This window comes from Emydura macquarii, unplaced genomic scaffold, assembly GCF_026122565.2.
Source record: "Emydura macquarii macquarii isolate MOO-44397 ecotype Brisbane River unplaced genomic scaffold, CSIRO-AGI_Emac_v2 contig_2768, whole genome shotgun sequence".
NCBI lineage: Eukaryota > Metazoa > Chordata > Testudines > Chelidae > Emydura > Emydura macquarii.
In genome coordinates, this window is record NW_027132905.1 from 29,638,345 (window position 1) to 29,665,342 (window position 26,998).

General features: G+C 47.4%; 1 protein-coding gene across 2 annotated transcripts in view; it reads left to right on the plus strand.

The window, feature by feature from the left end:
* PSD2 (pleckstrin and Sec7 domain containing 2) overlaps nt 1-26,998 on the plus strand; it is a 97,204-nt gene that overhangs the window by 54,647 nt on the left and 15,559 nt on the right. For both annotated transcript variants that reach the window (XM_067566430.1, XM_067566429.1), the window contains 4 exons: nt 459-548; nt 2,231-2,274; nt 10,873-11,063; nt 12,485-12,555. In XM_067566430.1, the coding sequence (XP_067422531.1) occupies nt 459-548; nt 2,231-2,274; nt 10,873-11,063; nt 12,485-12,555 (396 nt within the window). The remainder of the gene's footprint in view (nt 1-458; nt 549-2,230; nt 2,275-10,872; nt 11,064-12,484; nt 12,556-26,998) is intronic.

Here is a 26,998-nt window from a genome sequence, read left to right on the forward strand (position 1 = left end):
GCTGCGCCTCACCACCTCAGAGTGACAGCACTTCACATCCACTCTGTGCTACTCTGTGCTTGTAAAGGACTTTGCAAGTTGCAAGGCTACAGGGAGACAGGCACAGGGTTATTCACTACAGTAGGAGCTTGTGATTTGGCTGCTGTGTCAGGAATCTCAATCTGGATTCAATAATGTGTGATCACCAGAGGTAAACCCCTTTTACAAGTCTGGATCCAGATTTGGATTGGGAACACTGCAAAATTTGGGAAAGGGGGTTAGATTTGAAAAAAATGGAACCAGATCCAGATTGCAAACACCAGATACCACAGTGATGAGCCTGACAGAATAACCTCTATGGAAGAGAGGAACTACGACATTCATGGGCTGTTGAATCAGGCCTAGCGTAATAGCTACAATCAGTTTGATTAAACTGGGAACTATCCCGGAAGTTAATGCTCTGTTTCTTTGCATTGCAGAATATTGGAAAGAAGATGTCATGCCAACAATTTATAGCAAACCTGGATGGCTTAAATGATGGGAAGGACTTTGCAAAGGATTTGCTGAAGGTAATGCTATATCAATATTATTATTAGTAGTAGTATTATTATGGTAGCACCTAAAGACACCAACTGTGTGGGCCCATTGCGCTAGGCGCTGTACATTCACATAGTGAAAGACAGTTGCTATCCTGAAGAGCTGATAATTTAAATAGCCCATAGATGGGAGGGAAACCAAATAGAAGCACAGAGGGGCAAAGCGTCTACCGGTCCCGACATTCAGATTCCAAATGTACCTTACGTTTCACTTCCAGGGCAGTGTCCAATCTTTGCAGCAGGCTCAGCTGAAGTAAGAAAGCACCAGAAGCTTGTGATAACTTGACATGTCAGAACGTGTCCATTTTCTGCACCATCTTTTTATTGTACTTTTTGATTTCTCTCTGTCCTCGTGGCAGACCAAAGTGTAGTTGTCTAGCTCAGTAGTTACGTGGTCCACAGCCCCACTGCATCTGAGCACAGAGCAATGCACCCAAAATAATAGGGGGGGTCAGTTCTCCTTATTACATTCCCTTCCAGTTAGTCCAACCCGTAGTCACAGCCACTCCTGTACTCGGAGCTCCCGCTACGTTCAGCCCAGGGAAGAGAGCCTGGAATTCCTTAGATCTATCCTGGCTGCTGTGCCAATAATCCTTTGGCCTTTACAAGTACCAGTTAGTCATGTCCCAGCACCCCAGCGAGGCAGTTACACATCACTGCGCCCATTTCACAGATGGGCAGTGTGAAGCACAGAGAGACTTTCCGGGAGCAGAATGCTGGTCTTCTGAGTCCATGGCCTGTGTTTAAGGCTCTAGACCTCAGTGCCCCAAGTCTATTGACTAACCATACAATAGGGAATTATAGACAAACCTCCCACCCCTAGCCAAGCTAGATGTAATAGCAACGAGAAGTCTGGTCACAGACTTTACCTCCAAAGCCTCCTCCATGGTAGTGTTTTTCAAACCTCTAAGTCCCAATAAGTGCATCTCTACCAGTGGGAATTGCAGTGTAGACACGGCTCAGATGGGCTTTGTCCTCTCATCTCTGAGGAGGGGATCCCCTCTTAGAAATGGATCATTCCAAACACCCACCCCTCACCTTGGAGTGGGAAGCCCTCAGCAGTCTTTGAGGAGGCAGGAATTCATGCAGGAATCGCTCTGATTCCTAGATCTATCCCAGTGCTTTATGAACAAAGGTCACAGCTTAGGATGCTGGACCTTCACAGCACTGCTGCTAACCTCTGCACAAGGAATTCACAATCACCCTGGGTCTAGCCCCACCTGGAGAATCCTGGACACCTCCCTTCAAAATGCCAGCTCCCCAGTCCTTCTTCCTTTGGGAGAGGCAGGGAGGGATTGAATTCTTCAGCCCCCAAGAGGGAAATGGCATCCCGTAACGTGCCCACAATCAGTACTGTCCTGCATGACAAATGAGCCTTAGGTGCAATCATCCCAACGAAAGCTGCTCACCTCTGAGCTGAACTGTGTGCAGTTGCCACTTGCCGACACCGGCATTACAACACATCTGCGAGAAAGCCTCCGTGGCAATGGTGCCTGCCCCTCTGCCCTCCGTTCCAAACTCCAAACGGTAACAAGTCAGTAACGGAGCTCTTTGCAATACAAACAGTATAAAGGCCATGCACATTGGAGGCATCCACAGATGGGACCCATTGCTTGGAGAAGCTGCTAAGAGTTAATATCATGTTCTTGTTTCAGACACTGTATAACTCAATCAAAAATGAGAAGCTGGAGTGGGCCATGTAAGTATCATTTTTAAGTGCCCTCTAACCCCAAAGGTACTGTTGTCTCTTTAAAAGCAGCTGACAGCTCTTGAATCATGCACTTAGCTCAAGAAACTTCAGAAAAGTGCAGTATTAACATAGGCACATCCTGACAATGTTCCAGAAAGGACATGTGCCTCTGAATGGGTGAAATTCATAGACTCATAGAAGATCAGGGTTGGAAGGGACCTCAGGAGGTATCTAGTCCAACCGCCTGCTCAAAGCAGGACCAATCCCAACTAAATCATCCCAGCCAGGGCTTTGTCAAGCCACAGCTTAAACACCTCTAAGGATGGAGATTCCACCACCTCCCTAGGTAACCCATTCCAGTGCAACTCCATTTAGGGCCAGTACAAGACATAGGCACTAGGTATGGGGATTTTACCCCTTCAGAGGTACACCGCCATGTACCTGCATGTGAAGAGGTGACAGTCACTCCAAGGAAACAAGATCCCAACTATCCAATACAATAAAAGTTCACTGTTCAGTTTAGAAGACTGGGGCTCTGACCAGTCTGCCTGTCCGCACTGGTGGATGGGTTTATTTGTGTATCATGCATGTGTAGAAGGCACCCATCAGCATCCAACGTGCTGATGTTCAGCAGACATAGATGGCTGCTGGTTTCATTGTTTCCGTAGGGGTTTTGTGGGGAGGAAATAATTTCTTTATTTGTAGTAGCCTCCACTATGTGCCAGGCACTTTGCAAACCCTTAAGAAGGGCGGTCCCTGCACACAGGAGCTCATGATCCAAGGATTATCTTTGTCAGGGTCACTAAGAATTACATCTCCTTCCACATGAAAATGCAGTCACCCTTCTCCCACCCCCAACTTCTCCATTTGCGAACAACTTCCAGTCACCCCAGCCAATGGCGACCCGTGGAGTTATTCTCCAGCATGATGGAGACCCAGTTATTAATCAGACATGGCTGAACTGAGCTGCGTGACATGTCTCAGAGCAATTAACACCATAATCGCTCTCATCAACAACGCTGTCCTTATTTCCAATAATAGTAATAATAACACTTAATCAGTTTGCAGCCCCTTAGCCCCAGCCCCAGCCCCCAGTCCCCTTACCTGGATTAAACTCTATCTGTTTACAACATTAGGTCCCATTCCTGCAACAAGCTGCAGGCAGTTGGATCCCTGGCCCATTGACCTCAGAGAGGCTTCACGGAGGTGCCTGGTTCTGCTCACAGGACACTCGTTACAAATCTCGTCCCTTTCTCCAGACCTCCTCCGTTAAGCACCATCTCGTCCCCATCCAGTGCTTTTCTCTGGCCCCTCCCCTTGCCAGATGCCTCTTGCACTGATGCACTTGTGCAGCTCCAGCTGACTTTGATGGGTGTCGAGAGCGCCCGGCACCATTGCAAATCAGGCCATTAATGCCGGACAGGGGAGTGCGGCATGTGCAGTGCTCGGTCCCTGTGTAGCTCTCCCCAGGGATTAACTAGCAGAAACAAACTCACGATGACATCCCATCAAGAGCCACCACGGCGCCATGTGGAAAACAAGTGCACAGCTGGTGAAACCAGAACTTATTACCCTCCCTTCCACCAGGATTAATCACTGTTGCAACCCCCTTAGCAGAACGTCATCCAGCCCATTACAGTGCACAGTCAGTTGATTATGCGAATCTACTGTACAATCTGCTCAAACAAAGTAACTGAAAAAAAGAATACAACCCAACATTGCTCAGTAAGCGAAGCCTTGTTTGATTTCTCATTAGAAACTCGCATGGCTGCCGGGAATGTGGGTATCAGGGGAAAAAAGGCCAAGATAGAACAGGGACAAGTCTCTGCATACAAATATTAGCTCTCCAAGCTGGAGATGGAATGGAACAGCTGTGCTAGAAACACACTCTTCAGGCTGCACTGTCCTCTCCTTGAAATCCCATATGTTGGCTGGTGGGCCTGAATCAAGTGAGCCTTGAAGTGGGTCTTTGCTCTATTTGAACATTCTTTTTTATAAAAAAAAAAAAAAATCTCATGTGCATTTAGTGCCTTTCTTACCATAGCAGCAAACCCTTTATTTACCCACAGACATGCTACATTCCGGCAGCCCCCACTTCTGCTTGGTTCTGGAGTGACCTGCTTTTGTGCCGGCCCATTCAGTTTGTGGTCTCTCTGGCTAGTTCATTACCACCCACGGTGGTGTTGTTTCTGATGCACCCACCTATCTATCAGGAATTGGCCTGAGACCTGCTAAGTCATTTCACCAAGAGGGCCATGAGATGATAATGACTAGTGGTCACCACCAGCCAGAGACGGATGCTCACAAGTGACTTGTCGCTAAGACGTTCCATTTCCCAATGCCAGTTGCATGTGCCATACAGTTGCCTGGCTACAGAAATGCTTTTCACTGGAGAATAGTTCATCTGGTTTTATTTTTCCTGAAAAGCAATGAGGGATGAGCAGAGCTGGGCAAATTATGGATTTTTTGGTTTATTGACAATTTCAAAAATTTGTGTGGGAAGAAATCATTTTGTCTCAGAAGGAAAAAATTTTTTTTTTAAATTGATGCATCAAAAGTCAGGGGGGAGGAAATATTTTGAGTCAAGCAAGACATTTTGTTTGGATTTTGACCATTTTTTAATATTTCTGAATTTTAAAAAAAATAAAATTTAAGGAAACGTTGACACAAAAAGTCATTTCAAACCACAAATCTTTTTTCCTAAATGAACAATTCAGAGAAATCAAGATGAATTCACAAAATGTTGCAGTGTCGACGAATCTTAGTCTTTCACCAAAAAAAAAGTTTAATGAGAAAAATTTTGCCCTGCTCTACTGATGAGAATGTCGGAAGCACATAAGGAAGGGCTTCTTCACACAATGCACAGTCAGCCTGTGGAACCCATTGCCAGGGGATGTTGTGATGGCCAAAAGTCTAACTGGAATTAGAAATGAATTCGATAAATTCATGGAGGATGGGTCCATCAATGGCTATTAGCCAAGATGGTCAGGGATACAACCCATGCGCTGATGTTCCTAAACCTCTGACTGCCAGAAGCTGGGACTGGACGACAGAGGATGGATCACTTGATAATTGCCCTGCTCTGTTCATTCCCTCTGAAGCACCTGACACTAGCCAGTCGGAAGACAGGATCTGGGCTGGATGGAAAATTGGTCTGACCCACTGTGGCCGTTCTTATGTAGCTAGCCCTATCCCACTAAATATTCAGTGATTCTCAGTGGAACTTCTGTTCCTCACTCCATTAGGTGCTTTTGAAAATCCCTCCTAAATAAACGAGAGAGCTAGAGAGAGCAGAAACCCACCAGACCAAATGGATTTGATCAACTTCACTGCACACAGCATTCAGCAAAGAAGCAAGCATATTGTTGTAAGTCAGCCACTAGAGGGAGCCCTCAAGCGCCGCTAAGGCAGTTGTAATGCCCTGTCATCTGGCAGGGAATTTTATGTAAGAGAGTTCAGAGAAAGTGCAGCTAGTTCAGCTGAAAACAGGGAAGCGATTATAGTGTTATTGCAGAACACTGGATTACCGTGCACACAGCTAGCAGGAGAAGGAGCCTCTCCCCCCACACAGCAAGTAGGGGAGCACAGAGCCCTGGGCAGCGGCCTTCATTTCCCACCCTGATTTAGCTGGCACTTAGAATCATAGAATCATAGAATATTAGAGTTGGAAGGGACCTAACCCCTGCTCAAAGCAGGACTAACCTCAGCTATATCATCCCAGCCAGGGCTTTGTCAAGCCACAGCCTAAAAACCTCTAAAGATGGAGATTCTACCACCTCTCTAGGTAACCCATTCCAGTGCTTCACAACCCTCCTAGTGAAAAACTTTTTCCTAATGTCCAACCTAGACCTCCCCAACTGCAACTTGAGACCGTTGCTTCTTGTTCTGTCATCTGCCACCACTGAGAACAGCCTAGCCCCATCCTCCCTGGAACCCCCTTTCAGGTAGTTAAAGGCTGCTATAAAATCCCCTCCTCATTCTTCTCTTTTGCAGACTAAACAAGCCGTTTCCTTAGCCTCTCCTCATCAGTCCTGTGCTCCAGCCCCCTAATCATTTTTGTTGCCCTCTGCTGTTCTCTCTCCAACTTGTCTACATCCTTTTTGTAGTGGGGGGCCCAAAACTGGACACAATACTCTAAATGCGGCCTCACCAATGCCGAATAGAGGGGAATAATCACTTCCCGTGACCTGCTGGCAATGCTCCTCCTAATGCAGCCCAATATGCTATTAGCCTTCTTGACAACCAGGGCACACTGCTGACTCATATCCAGCATTTTATCCACTGTTACCCCCAGGTCCTTTTCTGCAGAACTGCTGCCTAGCTCGTCGGTCCCCAGTCTATAGCTGTGCATGGGATTCTTCCTTCCTAAGTGAAGGACTCTGCACTTTCCTTTGTTGAACCTCATTAGATTTGTTTTGGCCCAATCCTCCAGTTTGTTTAGGTCTTTCTGTATCCTATTCCTACCTTCCAGGGTATCTACCGCTCCCCCCAGCTTAGTGTCATCCGCAAACTTGCTGAGGGTGCAATCTACCCCATCTTCCAGATCATTAATGAAGATGTTGAACAAAACCGGCCCCAGGACCGACCCCTGGGGCACTCCACTTGTGACCGGCTGCCAACTAGACATGGAGCCATTGATCACTACTCGTTGAGCCCTATGCTCTAGCCAGTTCTCTATCCATTTTATAGTCCATTCATCCAACCCATACTTCTTTAACTTGCTGATAAGAATACTGTGAGAGACAGTATCAAAAGCTTTGCTAAAGTCAAGGTATATCACATCTACCGCCTTCCCTACATCCACAGAGCCAGTCACGTCATCATAGAAAGCAATCAGGTTGGTCAGGCATGACTTTCCCTTGGTGAATCCGTGTTGACTGTTCCTGATCACCTTCCTCTCTTCCAAGTGCCTTAAAATGGATTCCTTAAGGACCTGCTCTATGATTTTTCCAGGGATTGAAGTGAGGCTGACCAGCCTGTAGTTCCCTGGATCCTCTTTCCTCCCTTTTTTGAAGATGGGCACTATATTTGCTTTTTTCCAGTCCTCAGGGACCTCCCCCTGTTGCCACGAGCTTTTAAAGATAATAGCCAATGGCTCTGAAATCACATCAGCCAACTCCCTCAGCACCCTCGGGTGCATTGCATTTGGCCCCATGGATTTGTGTATGTCCAATCCTTCTAAATAGTCTTGGACCTGTTCCTTCAGCACAGCGGGATGTTCACCTCCTTCCCATTTTGTGCCGCCCAGTGAAGCAGTCTGGGAGCTGATCTTATCTGTGAAGACAGAGGCAAAAAAGGCATTGAGTACCTCAGCTTTCTCCTCATCCTGTCACTAGGTTGCCTCCCTCATTCTCTAAGGGGCCCACACTTTCCCTAATCTTCGTCTTGTTGGCAACATACCTGTAGAAACCCTTCTTGTTCCCCTTCACATCCCTTGCTAGCTGCAACTCCAATTGTGCTTTGGCCTTCCTGATTTCATCCCTGCATGTTCAAGCAGTATTTTTATAATCCTCCCTAGTCATCTGACCAAGTTTCCACTTCTTGTAAGCTTTTTTTTTGTGTTTAAGTTCACCAAAGACTTCTTTGTTAAGCCAAGCTGGGCGCCTACCATATTTGCTATTCTTTCTGCACATCGGGATGGTTTGCTCCTGTGCCCTCAATAAGGTTTCTTTAAAATACAGCCAGCTCTCTTGGATTTCTTTCCCCATCGTATTAGCCTCCCAGGGGATCCTGCCTATCAGTTCCCTGAGGGAGTCAAAGTCCGCTTTTCTGAAGTCCATGGTCCGTATCCTGCTGTTCTCCTTTCTTCCTTTTTTCAGGATCCTGAACTCGACCATCTCATGGTCACTGCTGCCTAGGTTGCCACCCACTCCTACTTTCCCTACCAAATCTTCCCTGTTTGTGAGCAGCAGGTCAAGAGAAGCATGGCCCCTAGTTGGTTGCTCCAGCACTTGCACCAGGAAATTGTCTGCGACACTATCCAAAAACTTCCTGGATTGTTTGTGCCCTGCTGTATTGCTCTTCCAGCAGATGTCAGGGTGATTGAAGTCCCCCATGAGAATCAGGTCCTGTGAACTGGAAACTTTCCCTAGTTGACTGAAGAAAGCCTCATCTACCTCATCCTCCTGGTCTGGTGGTCTATAACAGACACCCACCACGACATCACCCCTATTGTTCTTGCTTCTAAGCTTAACCCAGAGACACTCAACTGGCTTATCTCCAGTTTCATACTGGAGCTCAGAGCAATCATAGTACTCTCTTACATACAGTGCAACTCCTCCACCCTTTTGCCCCTGCCTGTCCTTCCTGAACAGTTTATACCTATCCATGACAGTACTCCAGTCGTGTGAGTTACTCCACCAAGTCTCAGTTATTCCAATCATGTCGTAGTTTCTTGACTGTGCCAGGACTTCCAGTTCCTCATGCTTGTTTCCCAGGCTTCTTGCATTTGTGTACAGGCACTTGAGATAAGTAGCCGATTGGCCTACTTTCACAGTATGAATCAGGAAGCCTCCCCTGCTGCACCCTCCTCCTTCTGCTTCCTTGTGGTGTCCCTCTTCCGCACTTACCTTCGGGCTTAGGTCTCCGTCCCCCGTCGAACCTAGTTTAAAGCCCTCCTCACTAGGTTAGCCAGTCTGTCTGCGAAGATACTCTTCCCTCTCTTTGCTAGGTGAATCCCATCTCTTCCTAGTAATCCTTCTTCCTGGAACAACATCCCATGGCATTCCATGGCATCTCTTCCTCCCACCCCTCCAGCCCCCATTTCCATGCACTCTTTTCCTTCCTCCCTCTGTATCAGCCTGAGATCCTGGAGGAAGAGGAGGCAGATGCTGCCTGGCTGCAGGGCTCCTTGGTTTGTGGCAGACAGGCTGGTTGCAATATGAGAAACCTTTAGCCTCCTTCGTGCTAACACAAATACTGGTTAGTGCCAGGGAGTGCCAGGTGCTGTCACACAGACATAGTGCTGAGCACACCCAGTCCCATGGGCTACATAGACCCCCTGCACCAGGCTACCTGCTGCATGCTCAGAGACACCCAGGAGGCAGATACCACACCAGATTACTCCCCATCTCTCCTCTCCACTCCACCTGACCCCCTCTGTCAATGCCCCTAGTTAGCCCCCTCCCCACAGTGCTTCACATGGGTGTTAGTGCAATACGCACCATCACATCCAAGTAGATGAACCCAACCCCTGGGAGGGGAGAGGTGAGGTCCAGGTGAGACATGGAGTGGGCACAAATGCCATGACTCCATTCCCCAGAGTCACCATGACCCCCTTTGGTGAAATGACAATAAGGTATCAGCCATTCACTAGAGGAGTCCAGATGTCTGGCCAATATCAGGCCTCACGGCCAGTGGAGGAGGCAGATAATTCGCTTGATGATCGTCTGTTCCGTTCATTCCCTCTGAAGCACCTGACCATGGCCACAGTCAGAAGACAGGATACTGGGCTAGATGGACCATTGGTCTTACTCATTTTAGCCATTCTTATGTTCTGATGCCATGGTGACTTCTTCCTAGGTGAAGTCTCTGTTGGTTCATTATTGCATAGCTCGCGTCTGAGCTGTGATCTGACCCCAGGCTCATACGTAGTGGACCCCATTGTGCCATTTAGGCACTGGCTGGTGTGGGGGGGTCCCAGAGCCTGAACTGTTCCACCACAGTTTTATAGCCCTGCAGCCCAAGCCCTGAATCAGCTGAAACAGGCCGGCCATGCGTGTTTAATTGCAGCACAGTCGCTTTCCTGGTGAGTCAAGATTTTCCCCATGCCTCCCTGCGTGGAGAGCTTTTCCCAGTCTCTTCTCTGCCGTTCCTCAAGGTCTCTCCCAGGGCCTCCTGCCTGGAGAGATTTCCTTACTCCCTGAGTGTCCTGTATCTGTCCAAACTTTTCCCAGCTGGGCTCCATCACCACGTAAGCCTGGCTCACATTCCTCTTGCTCCAGTCACCTTCTGCTCTTTATGGGGAATTTGCCTGATTCCCCTCAGCTGGGCCCCATTCCATAATCAGGATGGCTTAGCCCCAGGCTTTCCAGCCCTCAGGGCCAGGCCCAACCACCCTGTGACACCAGAATGGAGCTCTGTCTACTCGATCGCCAGTTGCTTGAGTGGAATATGTAAGAACTCCACAGTAGCAGATGCGAGGTAATTTGCCTCCCACATTAGATCTCACCCAGGTCTCTAGTAGCTGTTATTAGTCCTGAAGCACGAGGCTAATCTCCCTTCCACAAATGTTTTGTTAGCATTAGCCACGATGACTCTGGAGATGTCTGAGATCCACATAAATGCCCAGTCTCCTGTTTAATTAAGCACTGTCACACTGCTGCAATTAAAGCAGTCCCGGGCTTTCAAATTCTCCTTGCAGTTATGCCTAGTTCAATGCCAGTCAAATCATCAGGGCTGCAGCAGTGCTCACAAGAGGAGAATTTGACCCCGCATATGATAACCTAGGGCACCATTATTTTAAAAACATAACAACCTGTTCCATTATTCTACTGCTACTGTAATAAGCGACTCCCTTCAACCAAGGCCTGGTCCCTACAGCTGGTAAAACACACTGTTCGAGATGAATGTTCTTTGTTGAGTGTTTTCTCTGGGTTTGTTTCCAAGTGATGAAGATGAATTGAGAAAATCGCTGTCGGAACTTGTGGACGACAAATTTGGAGCCAGTGCAAAGAAAGTGACAAGAATTGTTGATGGCAGCAATCCTTTCCTGGACATTCCCCAGGCGCTGAATGCTGTTACCTACAAACACGGCGTCCTCACTCGGAAAACCCACGCTGATATGGATGGGAAGAGAAGTACGTGTAAGGAAGAGATGCACAGCATCTTGCATGACATGTTGTGTCTAGCATGAAGACGAGAGTTGGGTGAATGAGTATCCACAGAGATGAACCTAGCTGGTTTGCGCGCCTGGTAGCTGTGACCCCAAACACCGACTTATGGGTGAAGTTTGTCCCAAGGCAGAAGGCCAATGCATGACTTCAGTCCTATTTTGAGGCTTTAAATGGTGCACAGGGCTGTGCTAGTGCTCTGCACAGGGTATATTTCCCCATTGCATTGGGATGAACTCTGCCATCCAACTCAATAATTTCCCCAACTAATTTCAGCGCTTTGCACTCCTCTTTTCTGTTTTGGTCTTTTCTTTAATGTGGTGAAATCATAAACAAAGGGAGACATGATGGTTGTCCCTATACGGGCCAGAAGGGGGGCCGGGGGCTCTCCCTTGGCAGCCCAATGTACAAGACAGGCCACAACTGCAGGCCTTGCACCATCCTTTCTCCCAGGGATGCTAGCCAACCAGAGGGTGAGGGAGCAGGTGGGGCACACGGACCTGTCTGGCCACAGAATGGAGCAAATGCTTGGCCTACTAAGGGGTCTAGCAATGAGCACGTCTCCATAATATGGGCTCACAGTGGGGTTGTGTATCTCCATCCCACCTCTCGCTTGGCCTCAGGAGAGCTCCAAACATTTCTATAAAAGAAGTGGATCAAAACCAGATCACTGCCACCAGCTGCCCCCAGGCATCAGGAACAGCCAAGTTTTGCAGCTGGCCCCATTCTTATACTGGGCTTAAGCAAAACTCAGGATCCCAGCACCCTGAGATACAAAGAAAGTCCCAGCCCAGATCCGTTCTCTATCATGAGCCCAGACAAAAGTCGAGGCCTGAAGAGGCCTTAAACCCTGGGAGAGTCAGGCCGCAGGGTCCTAACTGTGCAGCTTTGATCTGTCTCCATTCTGCCACTGCACTGCACATACTTGAGTGCCATCAGCAACTGGCTGCCAAGTAATGCTGCAGTGAAATGGGCGTACAGGAGAGATGCGGGGAAAAGTAATTGGAATCTGTTAGTTCATTACTGGCAATTAGTAAAATCACTGAGGATTATTTTTGTTAATGGAGATGGACGGGTCAGTTGCTGAAACTCGTTAAAACCCCAGGAATACCTAAGGTTATGGCCCAAGGTCTCCCCTCTCTGAACAGCCTTATAGCAATTACAAAGACACATTTGTCATTCTTGCCCAGCATCTCACAGCCCCTCCCTTCTCAGCCTGCTCAGGATGGATGGTCCCCTCTGCAGTGCCATGCAGCTACTCTGCCCATGCACCAACTCCAACCGTACGGAACTTGTGGGGGGGCAGGCTTCTGTCAGCATTTCCCAGTGAGGAAGATGAACCTGTAGTTAACAGGGCATGTGTAACAAGATGCTTTTCTTCGTTTTAGCCCCCAGAGGAAGAAGAGGATGGAAGAAATTTTATGCAGTGCTTAAAGGGACTATTCTTTATTTACAAAAGGTAAAAATGGCCCACTGTCTCCCGTGTTGATATTCATTATTTCATGCTGGCTCCAAACCAGTAATATTGCTACAAGGGAAGACTCCTGTAAAATGATGCAAATATTGGAGACCAGGACATAGATTCCAAGCCCAGGCTCACGATGCAGATGCTGACTTTAGTTAGAGCATTTTGTACCTAGGAGCAGGACACGCCCATAAGGAGAAATGTAGGGCATTAGCCGTATCTAATCAAATACATGACATCAGGTGGAGGACTTGATCGTCTTCCATATCCTCAGGGTAATGATACAGTGAAGGCTTCCCAGCCGTGGGAGATGGTAATACAAGGAGCAACATTCGGAGGTTAAAGAAGGAGAAATGAGGCTAGACCTTGTGGGGGGATGCTCCTCACAATGGGTGTGGCTGAAGTTTTATCACTGCAGATATTCCAGACCGGGGCCCATGGGACATTAGTGGGGTCTGATGCAGCAGGAAGCCCCTCCTAGTGCAGGTCTGCAGAGGGTCAGACTGGTCTTTTCCTGCCCTGTAATTTTATGCAGTCCATCCTCGATTCAGCAAGGTGTTCACACTGACCTAGCTCTACACATGCAAATAGTCCTGCTGACCTCAGTGGGAATCCCACACACTTAAAGTGAGGCACAGGCATAAGTGCTTTGCTGAACTGGGTCCTTAATCAGTATCAATGCTGGCATCTCTCTGCCTCTTTCCTGGCAGACTGTTTCCTAAAGAGGCCACCAATGGCATATGGCTGGACCCATCTCTGCTCGCTATGTCTCCAGATGGATGAGGTCTAGTGCAGAGCCCAGCTCAAGAGAACAGCTGGAAAACCCCACACATGGTGCCCATCCTTCTGTTTGTCTCCAAGGCACTTCCCGTGGGTAGATGATCATGTGTGTCACATTAGCGTCTCCAAAGCAATGGGAGTAAACAAATAGCGAATTATATAAGAGAGGCACAAGGGCCCCTTCGGGCAGCACAAAATTGTGACTCAGCCCCACGGTCTCACCCTGATGATCTCTGTGGGGTGCCTGAGCCCATAGTGTATGTGACGGGGCTCTTGGAAACCTGGCAGGGGCTGACTGTCATTGATTGGTGCTTGTTGCTCTCTGCCAGTTTGGATTTCTACGTCAGCTGGGACTGAAGCAGGCTCAAGCTTAGCAGAGTCTGGGTAGGTCAGTGCTTGGTTAGGGAGATCGTGGCATCTAAGTGTCACGGGAAGTGGTGATGTTAGCGACATGCTCCTTAGCGAGTACACAACCAGTACCCATGTAGTGCTAAGGGCCACCATGCTGGGGAAGATGCTGTCTTTTGGTAGGGATGGAAAAGTGGTGGTCCGGGACACTTGTAGTCATCAAAGATCCCATGGCATTTCATTAGTGATACTAATCCAAAATATCTGGCCAGATGCCAACAGGGGTAAATGGAATCTGCCTATTTATGATTCTCTGCTGCAGTTTCAGTTTGCTATGGCATTCTCATTTACATCCACTTTAAACAGTTGCATATTTTTGATGTGCGCTCTTAAGTACCTGCCACATTTCACCCCAGAAGTACCTGCATTTCATAGAATGTGATGTAATCTCCACAGATCGTTTAGGAATTGGTTTTATTTGTTTGAGTGTTTGAGCTGCATCATGTTAATATTAAGAACTGCAGCCCCATAGTTGACCTGACTCTGGACCGCCATGCTGCTGTACTTGAATAATATACGCTTATTAATATCATGGTGGCATGCCCAATGGTTAAAGCTCAGATTGGGAGTCAGGAGATCCCAGTTCTTCTACAGATGCCCAATGTGACCTTGAGGCAAGTTACTGAACCATCACACTGGGTGTTTGTAGAAGAATTGGAATCTCTTGACTCCCAGTTCTCTGCTTTAACCACTAGGCAATGCCACCATGGTATTAATAAACACACACTGCAACAAGGTGACCATAGATAACAATGGGGTAGGATCTGTTTGGCTACAGATCCCTGGGAAACAACAGTGGAGTGGATATTATGAGCCTCCTGACCACGATGACACTGAGAAACACAGACTCTGCCCTCAGCAACACCAGACAAGCTTTCAGCAGGGACAGTGGGGAGCTGTGTATGCACAGTCAGGGACACAACTGACCCTGTAGAGCCATGTCCAGCCTAGTTCCTTCCAATGCAGGACCCAGCAGTGGAGATGGCAACAGGTATAGAGCATTCTCCACTCTCCCTTGATCTTGAAACGTAAGTCAGAGCAGCCTCCAGGTGGCTCTTACCTACACCAGCTGCAATGGAAACCTAAGAGCCTTGTCACTGGTGATCCAGTCATGCCCCAACATACCATCAACACTGGAGGGGAACCAGAAAGAGGTGTGACAAGACCAACAGAGCTCACTGTACACCCTCCAGGGATTTCTTTATACAAGGACAATCCCCAACTGCTAACTTCACTCTCGCAGACCAAAGGGACTGGACCAGGTACCAAGGATTTGGTCCTGCATATGAGGTACTAAGAACAGAGAGTCACACTGGACCCTGGTATGCAGTTAGTATGGTAACTGGAAAGAGATCCCCTCCTTGGTTTTTGCAAAGTTGCCATGTTGGTCCCAGTATATGAGAAAGACAAGGGGAGTGAGGTCACATCTTTTATTGGACCCGCTTCTGTAGGTGGACAAGACAAACTTTTGAGCTACCCCAGACCTGAAGAAGAACTATGTGTCATTCAAAAGCTTGTCTCTTCCACCCACAGAAATGGGTCCAATAAAAGTTATCTCACCCACCTTTAGGGTGGCCATCTTTTCAAAAGGCAAAAGTGGGACACATGCAGGAGCCCTGCCTCCTCCATGGCCCCATTCCCATCCCTCCTCATTTCCTGAGCCCCCACCCCCTGCTCCTCCTCTTCTTCCATGGCTCTGCCTCTGACAGGGCCAGAAGCCAGAGTCGGGCAGAAGTAAGAGCCATCCAGGGAGCCCAGGCTGCTGTGGGGAGCTCCAGACTCTCCATTTTGTCCTGGGCAGGGGGCAGGGGTGCCCAACAGCAGCCCTCAGCCCATGTCCCCAGGACCCATGTCCCCATCCTCCTCAGGGCAGGTGGAAGGTCCAGGGCTCCGCACAGCAGCCCAGGTTCCCTGGATGGCTCTTGCCACCACGCGGCTCTGGCTCCCAGTCTGGCCAGGAGGATCATAGAGAATCATAGAGTTGGAAGGGACCTCAGGAGGGCATCTAGTCCAACCCCCTGCTCAAAGCAGGACTAACCTCAGCTAAATAATCCCAGCGAGGGTTTTGTCAAGCCACAGCTTAAAAACCTCTAAAGATGGAGATTCTACCACCTCCCTAGGTAACCCATTCCAGTGCTTCACCGCCCTCCTAGTGAAAAACTTTTTCCTAATGTCCAACCTAGATCTCCCTGACTGCAACTTGAGACCGTTGCTCCTTGTTCTGTCATCTGCCACCACTGAGAACAGCCTAGCTCCATCCTCCCTGGAATCCCCTCTCAGGTAGTTAAAGGCTGCTATCAAATCTCCTCTCATTCTTCTCTTCTGCAGACTAAACAAGCCTAGTTTCCTCAGCCTCTCCTTATAAGTCTTGTGCTTCAGCCCCCTAATCATTTTTGTTGCCCTCCGCTGGACTCCCTCCAACTTCTCCACATCCTTTTTGTAGTGGGGGGCCCAAAACTGGACACAATACTCCAAATGCGGCCTCACCAATGCTGAATAGAGGGGAATGATCACTTCCCGCAATCTGCTGGCAATGCTCCTACTAATGCAGCCCAATATGCTATTAGCCTCCTTGGCAACCAAGGAACACTGCTGAATCATATCCAGCTTCTTATCCACTGTAATCCCCAGGTCCTTTTCTGCAGAACTTCTGCCTAGCTCATCGGTCCCCAGTCTGTAACTGTGTATGGGATTCTTCCGTCCAAAGTGCAGTACTCTGTATTTGTCCTTGTTGAACCTCAGCAGATTTCTTTTGGCTCAATCCTCCAGTTTGTTTAGGTCCTTCTGTATCCTATCCCTACCTTCCAGGGTATCTACCGCTCCCCATAGCTTAGTGTCATCCGCAAACTTGCTGAGGGTGTAATCTACCCCATCCTTCAGATCATTAATGAAGATGTTGAACAAAACTGGCCCCAGGACTGACTCCTGGGGCACTCCGTTTGTGACCGGTTGCCAGCTAGACATGGAGCCATTGATCACTACTCGTTGAGCCCTATGCTCTAGCCAGTTCTCTATCCATTTTGTAGTCCATTCATCCAACCCATACTTCTTTAACTTGCTGATAAGAATACTGTGAGAGACCGTATCAAAAGCTTTGCTAAAGTCAAGGTATATCACATCCACCGCTTTCCCTGCATCCACAGAGCCAGTCACCTCTTCATAGAAAGCAATCAGGTTGGTCAGGCATGAATTTCCCTTCGTGAATCCATGTTGACTGTTCCTGATCACCTTCCTCTCTTCCAAGTACCTTAAAATGGATTCCTTGAGGACCTGCTCTATGATTTTTCCAGGGATTGAAGTGAGGCTGACCTGTCTGTAGTTCCCTGGATCCTCTTTCCTCCCTTTCTTGAAGATGGGTACTATATTTGCTTTTTTCCAGTCATCATGGACCTCCCCCAATTGCCACGAGCTTTCAAAGATAATAGCCAATGGCTCTGAAATCACATCAGCCAACTCCCTCAGCACCCTCGGGTGCATTGCATTTGGCCCCATGGACTTGTGTATGTCCAATCTTTCTAAATAGTCTTGGACCTGTTCCTTCAGCACTGCAGGATGTTCACCTCCTTCCCATTCTGTGCCGCCCAGTGCAGTAGTCTGGGAGCTGACCTTGTCTGTGAAGACAGAGGCAAAAAAGGCATTGAGTACCTCAGCTTTCTCCACATCCTCTGTGAGATTGCCTCCCTGATTCTGTAAGGGGCCCACACTTTCCCTAATCTTCCTCTTGTTGGTAACATACCTATAGAAACCCTTCTTGTTCCCCTTCACATCCCTTGCTAGCTGCAACTCCAATTGTGCTTTGGCCTTCCTGATTTCATTCCTGCATGTTCGAGCAGTGTTTTTATAATCCTCCCTAGTCATCTGACCAAGCTTCCACTTCTTGTAAGCTTCTTTTTTGTGTTTAAGTTCACCAAAGACTTCTTTGTTAAGCCAAGCTGGACGCCTACCATATTTGCTATTCTTTCTGCACATCGGGATGGTTTGTTCCTGTGCCCTCAATAAGGTTTCTTTAAAATACAGCCAGCTCTCTTGGATTCCTTTCCCCATCATATTAGCCTCCCAGGGGATCCTGCCCATCAGCTCCCTGAGGGAGTCAGAGTCTCCTTTTCTGAAGTCCATGGTCTGTATCCTGCTGTTCTCCCCTCTTTCTTTTTTCAGGATCTTGAACTCGACCATCTCAAGGTCGCTGCTGCCTAGGTTGCCACCCATTTCTACCAAATTTTCCCTGTTTGTGAGCAGCAGGTCAAGAGAAGCACGGCCCCCAGTTGGTTGCTCCAGCACTTGCACCAGGAAGTTGTCTGCAACACTATCCAAAAACTTCCTGGATTGTTTGTGCTCTGCTGTATTGCTCTTCCAGCAGATGTCAGGATGATTGAAGTCACCCATGGGAATCAGGTCCTGTGAACTGGAAACTTTCCCTAGTTTACTGAAGAAAGCCTCATCTACCTCATCCTCCTGGTCTGGTGGTCTGTAACGACACCCATCACGATATCACCCTTATTGTTCTTGCTTCTAAGCTTAACTCAGAAACTCTCAACTGGCTTATCATACTGGAGCTCAGAGCAATCATAGAGCTCTGTTACATACAGTGCAACTCCTCCACCCTTTCGCCCCTGCCTGTCCTTCCTGAACAGTTTATACCTATCCATGACAGTGCTTCAGTTGTGTGAGTTACTCCACCAAGTCTCAGTTATTCCAATCATGACTGTGCCAGGACTTCCAATTCCTCCTGCTTGTTTCCCAGGCTTCTTGCATTTGTGTATAGGCACTTGAGATAAGTAGCCGATTGTCCTACTTTCTCAGTATGAATCAGGAGGCCTCCCCTGCTGCATCCTCCTCCTTCTGCTTCCTTGTGGTGTCCCACTTCCCCACTTACCTTTGGGCTTAGGTCTCCGTCCCCCATCGAACCTAGTTTAAAGCCCTCCTCACTAGATTAGCCAGCCTGTCCGCAAAGATACTCTTCCCTCTCTTCGTTAGATGAATCCCGTCTCTTCCTAATAATCCTTCTTCCTGGAACAACATCCCATGATTGAAGAATCCAAAGCCCTCTCTCCGACACCACTTGCGTAACCACGCATTTACTTCCGCAGTGCGACGGTCCCTACCTGGGCCTTTTCCTTCAACAGGGAGGATGGATGAAAACACCACTTGTGCTTCAAACTTCTTTATCCTTCCCAGAGCCACATAGTCTTCAGTGATCCGCTTAAGATTGTTCTTGTCAGTGTCATTGGTGCCTACGTGGAGAAGTAGGAAGGGGTAGTGGTCTGAGGACTTGATGAGTCTTGGCAGTCTCTCCGTCACATCCTGAATCCTAGCTCCAGGCAAGCAGCACACTTCTCTAGTTTCTCCGTCCAGACGGCAAATGGATGACTCCGTCCCCCTTAGGAGGGAGTCCCCGACCACCATCACCCTTCTCTTCCTCTTGGGAGTGGTGGTCATGGAACTCCCATCCCTAGGACAATGCATCCTTTGCCTTCTGATCAACAGGGTCTCCTTCTGATCCATTCCCTCAGATGAGTCTTCCAAATCGTTCTCCACTATAGTACCTGAAAACGATTCCTTACCTCTATCTGTATGGTGGGCATGTAGGTTCTCTTTCTTTGGGAGGTCACATGCTGTCAATTTTCTTCCCTGTTCTTCAGTTTCTCCTGCACTGCCTTCTCTGAATTTTCCTCACACTGTGCCTGCAGTAGCAAATCATGTCTTCGATCGAGAAAGACTTCGTTTTCTTTAATGCAACCCAGAGTTGATACTTGGGTCCCTAGTCCTTTAACCTTCTCTTCCAATATGGAAACCAGCCTGCACTTTGTACAGATGAAGTCGGCTCTGTCCTGTGGGAGGAAGACAAACATAGCACATCCAGTGCAGGTGACAACAGCAGATCGCTCACTTTCCATATCTTTCCTCTGAGAGCCTCTTCAGATGCTGTATTTACTGCTCATGGGTGGGGTCTTGTGGTGAGGGGGCTAAGGCCCTCCTCAGCCCTGCACTGGGAAGAAGCTAGTACCACCCCTGAGCCTCAGGAAGTTATGGAGCGGCACTGCAGAGAATCCGGGACAAATGCTGTCTCAGAATCATTCAACCCAGGACTGAGACTTGAAATGTACATTTTGGGACTGTCCTGCCCAATTCGGGACGGATGGTCACCCTACTCACCTTGTCCCTCATAGACAGACAGACAGATGGACAGATAGCTAGATAGAAGCAATAAATCTACGATTGCAGTAAGAGAGTGACTCCTTTCTCTCAATTGCTGGATTGGCACGTTCGAGCATAGTTTGGAGAAGCAATTTCTTGATCTCTTAGAGGAGTTTAGTATGGTCTTGAGGGACAAGGGGGGAGCTCCTGAGCTGTAATCCCTGCCCTGCTGCTGACTCACTGTATGGCCTTTGGCAAGTTATTTCACCTCCATAAAATGGGGATAATAACCCTTAATTAGTGCACTCACTAGGGTGTTGGGAGGATTAATGACTGTGTGTGAAATGATAAGTGTTATTATGCAAGATTGCTTTGAAGAGCTGCTTGTTTGGGAACCTTCCAGAGGGCCTGATCCTGCAGCCCTTCCTCCTGAGAGTGGAGCTGTCAGTCTGGCCTAGGCAGCAGAGGGGGTGCTCCTGTGGGTAACTGACTGTTGCCCGTGCAGGTGGGCAGTCGGGTTACTGAGGCGCTCCCTTGTACAAATACAGAACTGATGATGTTTAAAAGGCCGAGTTTGCAGAATCCTTGTAAAAGGTTTAGAGCAGGGTGGAGGGGAAGTAAAACTCATAAACAGGCTGGGCGTTACTCCAAGAATCTGGCCCAGGAGGTGCGTATCCCATTCTCAGCCCAGGAGAGCTACGGCAGAGCTGAGCTGCTGAGTGTCTACACAGCAAAAAAAGACCCACAGCAACAAGTATCAGGTCCTGGAACAACTGACTCAGGCTTTCAAGGCTTGCGCTGCTGAGCTAAAAATAACAATGTAGACATTCCTACTCGGAGCGTAGGCTCTGACACCCGCCATCCCAAATGTCTACGCTGCTATTTTAGCCCCACAGCATGGGCCCGACTCATTTGACCTGGGCTCTCTGTTGAGTTGTTGTGTAGATGACCCCTCAGAGGCCACCCCACACCCCATTAGCAGGTTGGCTCATGAGAAACTCTTCTCCCTTTTCTTTATGAGCTACATCTCCAGAGTTATACCTCAACTTCTGAGCATGATTCTGACCCATATTGTATGGGAGAGCAGAATCAGGCTTAGCAGGCCTGATTCTCTCATCCTATCCAGCGCCTCGGATGGTGTAAAGGGGCCAAAAAGCTGGCTAGATCTTCCAAATTCGGGATTCCCTCGGCATGTCGGAGCCCCCAGCAGATGTGGAGTTGGCATGGGGGTAAACCGGGCACAAAGGGGCATGACTGGCACTCTCTGATGGTCCCAGCACCATCTTCAGCTATGCCTAGGAGAAACTGGGCACAGCAGAGAATGTGAGCCAGTGTGTTGGAAGCAAAGTCGTGTGGCTGTGTTGTTCCCAGGATATTAGAGAGACAAGGGGGGTGAGGTAATATCTTTTATTGGACCAGCTTCTGTTGGTGAAAGAGACATGCTTTTGAGCTTATGCAGACCTCAAGAAGAATCCTGAGTAAGCTTGAAAGCTTGAATCTTTCACCAACAGAAGTTGGTCCAATAAAAGATATTACCTCACTCCCCTTGTCTCTCTAATGTGTTTTAATACATTCTGAATAGAATAGGGAAAGGGAAAGTGGTTGAGATAAACTAAGGGATACTCTGAAGCTCATTCCCACAAAAGAAAGGCCTTTAAAATAGTTAGGATGAAATGAAATAAACTCATCATTCAAGCGTTTGGGGCATTTCAAATTTGCAAGTGACCCTATTTTAACAGAAAAGTTTGCTGAAGTTCAGAGACAAATCTTGGCCTATTTTTCAGTGAGAAAAGCCAGTTTCCAAACAAAAATTGGGTTGTTTCTGAAGTGAAAAATACTTGCATTTCAACTATTTTCAGTGTAAACTTAGCTATCTTGCTGGAAATTGTAAATAAAGCACAACTGCAAAAAAGGAGGTATGAAATTGCAAAGAAAAGGTGCTACCACAACTACAAGAAGAAGAAGGATGATGATGATGATGATGCACCAACCAACTCGAATGTTTGTGTCAAGCTCCTGCAAATGCTGCAAGGAATGTTTAGATCTGACTATAAATCAGTTTCCACTGAAATTTCAACAGAAACATTGACTGAAAACATTTTGATTGCTACTAAGTTTTTGGATTTACTGGCCTCAATTCAGCAAAGCAATTAAGCATGTGCTTAACCTTCAATCCAAGTGCAAAAATGTAATTAAGGGCCTGAATGCACTGAAGTCAGTGACAGTCTTACCATTGAATTCAGTGGGCTTTGGATCAAGGCTTAAGTGCTTTGTTGAACTGCGATGGGTTTGCTCTTGTGTTTAAGGTTAAACACAGGCTTAGGGTTTTGCTGAAGCAGGGTTAGAGTGTGATCCAACTCTAGACAGTGTCTGTGTGAACATGGCATCTTACAAACCTTGTCTTATTTATACTGAGCCCAGTTTGCTCTCCAGTCTGACTAAAATAAACCTTTATTGAATATTACTCCTCTTCATTGTATAGAGCCACCAACTGAGTTAGGGGAGAAAGAACTGGATTCTACCCTCCCTCATGCATCAGTGACAAAATTGTTTATTAAGTAGCCAGTACTGTAAAGACATATGACTATGTGTATATTTCAAGTTAAATGGAGACCCTATGACTTAGAATCATAGAATCATAGAATATTAGAGTTGGAAGGGACCTCAGGAGGTCATCTAGTCCAACCCCTGCTCAAAGCAGGACTAACCTCTGCTATATCATCCCAACCAGGGCTTTGTCAAGCCGCAGCTTAAAAACCTCTAAGGATGGAGATTCCACCACCTCCCTAGGTAACCCATTCCAGTGCTTCACCACCCTCCTAGTAAAAAACTTTTTCCTAATGTCCAACCTAGACCTCCCTCCCTGCAACTTGAGACCGTTGCTCCTTGTTCTGTCATCTGCCACCACCGAGAACAGCCTAGCCCCATCCTCCCTAGAACCCCCTTTCAGGTAGTTAAAGGCCGCTATCAAATCCCCCCTCACTCTTCTCTTTTGCAGACTAAACAAGCCCAGTTCCCTCAGCCTCTCCTCATAAGTCCTGTGCTCCAGCCCCCTAATCATTTTGGTTGCCCTCCGCTGGACTCTCTCCAACTTGTCCACATCCTTTTTGTATTGGGGGGCCCAAAACTGGACACAATATTCTAAATGCGGCCTCACCAATGCCGAATAGAGGGGAATAATCACTTCCCGTGACCTGCTAGCAATGCCCCTCCTAATGCAGCCCAATATGCCATTGGCCTTCTTGCCAACCAGGGCACACTGCTGACTCATATCCAGCTTTTTATCCACTGTTACCCCCAGGTCCTTTTCTGCAGAGCTGCTGCCCAGCTCGTCGGTCCCCAGTCTATAGCTGTGCATGGGATTCTTTCTTCCTAAGTGGAGGACTCTGCACTTTTCTTTGTTGAACCTCATTAGATTTCTTTTGGCCCAATCCTCCAGTTTGTTTAGGTCACTCTGTATCCTATCCCTACCTTGCAGGGTATCTACCACTCCCCCAGCTTAGTGTCGTCCGCAAACTTGCTGAGGGTGCAATCTACCCCATCCTCCAGATCATTAATAAAGATGTTGAACAAAACCGGCCCCAGGACCGACCCCTGGGGAACTCCGCTTGTGACCGGTTGCCAGCTAGACATGGAGCCATTGATCACTACTCGTTGAGCCCTATGCTCTAGCCAGTTCGCTATCCATTTTATAGTCCATTCATCCAACCCATACTTCTTTAACTTGCTGATAAGAATACTGTGAGAAACCGTATCAAAAGCTTTGCTAAAGTCAAGGTATATCACATCCACCGCCTTCCCCACATCCACAGAGCCAGTCACCTCATCATAGAAAGCAATCAGGTTGGTCAGGCATGACTTTCCCTTGGTGAATCCGTGTTGACTGTTCCTGATCACCTTCCTCTCTTCCAAGTGCCTTAAAATGGATTCCTTAAGGACCTGCTCCATGATCTTTCCAGGGATTGAGGTGAGGCTGACCGGTCTGTAGTTCCCCGGATCCTCTTTCCTCCCTTTTTTGAAGATGGGCACTATATTTGCTTTTTTCCAGTCCTCAGGGACCTCCCCCTGTTGCCACGAGCTTTCAAAGATAATAGCCAATGGCTCTGAAATCACCTCAGCCAACTCCCTCAGCACCCTCGGGTGCATTGCATCCGGCCCCATGGACTTGTGAATGTCCAATCCTTCTAAATAGTCTTGAACCTGTTCCTTCAGCACTGCGGGATGTTTGCCTCCTTCCCATTCTGTGCCACCCAGTACAGCAGTCTGGGAGCTGATCTTGTCTGTGAAGACAGAGGCAAAAAAGGCATTTAGTACCTCAGCTTTCTCCACATCCTCCGTCACTAGGTCGCCTCCCTCTTTCTTTAAGGGGCCTACACTTTCCCGAATCTTCCTCTTGTTGGCAACATGCCTGTAGAAACCCTTTTTGTTCCCCTTCACGTCCCTTGCTAGCTGCAACTCCAATTGTGCTTTGGCCTTCCTCATTTCATTCCTGCACGTTCGAGCAGTGTTTATATAATCCTCCCTAGTCATCTGACCAAGCTTCCACTTCTTGTAAGCTTCTTTTTGCGTTTAAGTTTGCCAAAGACTTCTTTGTTAAGCCAAGCTGGACGCCTACCATATTTGCTATTCTTTCTGCACATCGGGATGGTTTGCTCTTGTGCCCTCAATAAGGTCTCCTTAAGATACAGCCAGCTCTCTTGGGTTCCTTTCCCCCTCATATTAGCCTCCCAGGGAATCCTGCCCATCAGTTCCCTGAGGGAATCAAAGTCCGCTTTTCTGAAGTCCATGGTCCGTATCCTGCTGTTCCCCTTTCTTCCTTTCATCAGGATCCTGAACTCGACCATCTCATGGTCACTGCTGCCTAGGTTGCCACCCACTTCTACTTCCCCTACCAAATCTTCCCTGTTTGTGAGCAGCAGGTCAAGAGAAGCAGTGAGACTTCATCATTATTAATTATCATTACTATCGTGGTGGCATCTGGATACCCCAGTCAGGGATCAGGACTCTGTTGTGTTGGATACGTGTCTTTGCATACGTGCATCGAAAAGAGTGACTCGAAAAAGCTAATGCATGCAAGTAATTTTTCAGGATGTGGCTCTAACTTCCAAATGCAGAACCTAAAGTCAGTGATGATGGACAGGCCAGAAAAGACCCAGCTTGACATTCAGACCCCAGGGCCAACAGTGGAAAAAACTATCATTTGACTTGTGAAGTGAGCGCATTTGATACTGAAATCAGCGAGGGACAACAAATGTGGAAGCCAATGACATTAGTGTTACAGTCCCTCTTCAGAACAGAGTCACATTTTCAGTTTAAGAGTGTCCCTTTGACAACCCCCCCCCCACTATATTTTATTGTCACTTGCCTCTGCTGGGACAGGAAGCAGAAGTGTCAAAATACTACCAAAGAAGTTGTTCATGGTATATTTCCCGTCCTATTGAAAATCTCACTAGAGATCCTGCTCTTGTGAGATTCCCAGCTTAGTTTTGCAGACCCAAAAGGTTTAAAGCATTGGAGAAGCATTTGAACATTTGGGTAGCTCCCTGGACCTTTTGAAGGTCATAGAAATGTGTATATAATACATGTGTGGTCATGTCTTCCTCTGGTGATCTGTCTAGGAGATTGAGCAGCTGGGCCCACATTGCATTGTGGGAGATGTAGTCTTTCAGGCAGCCATGCTCATCAGAGACAATGGGGATCCAAACTACAACACCCATAAAGCAATGCACTAGAGATAAGCAGTTTAATTTTTTTAACTGATTTCTATTCTATGTAGGTTCATATACCATATTTATCACCATAATATCTGAGTTGTAATATCTGATTTGAAAGTAAGCCTTTCTGGTCAAATTCATTTAAAAAAAAAATCCAATTCAGGTGAAACTTACCCTAAACAAAATATTTCATTTAGATTTTCCTGACAGAAAATGGAATGGAAAATTTTCAGCAAAATTTCCCACAGAAAAATTCAGTTTTGGAGACACTGCATTTTCCATCAGAAAATCATTCAAACAGAAGATTCCTGATCAGCTCTACTACTTCCTACAACAAAATACGATGTACTTATAAGTAAAACTGTGCTCTTTTAGCTCATACCCTCAACTCTGACCTTTTTGGTGTTGTGCATCCTGGTATCAATTCCTGTTGTCAACCACAGCTCTGTATGTTTACATATAAACATGAGATCTCAGCATCTCCAAGGTGGGAAAAACCAAAAGCATTTCAGACCAACCCCATGGTGTGCTGTGATGTTAGAATTCTTTAAACAAATTAAATTGACACACACAAAATCACCACTGTAAGGAAAAGCCCTTCAAAATTGCATCCTGTTCAACAGTATGTGGCCAGTTTTCCTCCTCCTTCCATCCCAAGGTGATGCAATACTGAGATTTTCTTTGTGGTTTACATTTAAGGAGTCAGCCAGATCAAGGTAGGAATTTGCTGCCAGACTTTTCTTGGCATGGTTCCTTTTAGCATCTCATCACATGAGGCCTGATGGTGTATGTGCTCATACACGTAGCAGCATTTTAAACCAGTTTTTTTTTTTTTTTTTTTTTTTGCTGACTGCTTCAGAAAAGCAGCCGTAAAGCACTTCTCAAGAGTGTTTGTAGTCAGAAACACAGCCCTGTATTAATGGAGCCTTCTTACTCAACATCCGGCGTCTGCTCACTGTGTGTCTCTGCCGCTAACTTCCTGGGGACAAAGATGATTGTACTCCCGTGAGCAAGTATAGGGGAGCAAGGGGAATTCCCTCTGTTTCTCCAACAGCATCAGCTGGGTTCTGAGCACAGAATGCGATAATGTCAGTGGCAGAGCAAACACAGAATGACTTTCGCATCCCATGTTGAATAGGTAGTGCTGGGAGTTAGGGGAACAAATATTTTGGCCTCTAAAGTGATGTGGTGTGAGAGTCACCTTGAGACACTAGAGATGGGGCATGGGTTCCTTGCCAGGATCATATAGCTCATATCTCACTTAAGCAATTCCCTGCCACTGCAGGAGCTGATGCATTAGTGCACATTGGTTCCTCCTGCTCTCTGCCTGTGGCAGAGTTTCCTGAGGGCTGCAATGCTTTGGTCTAATTCTGATTGTCAGCGTGGTTTGAGCGTGGCTG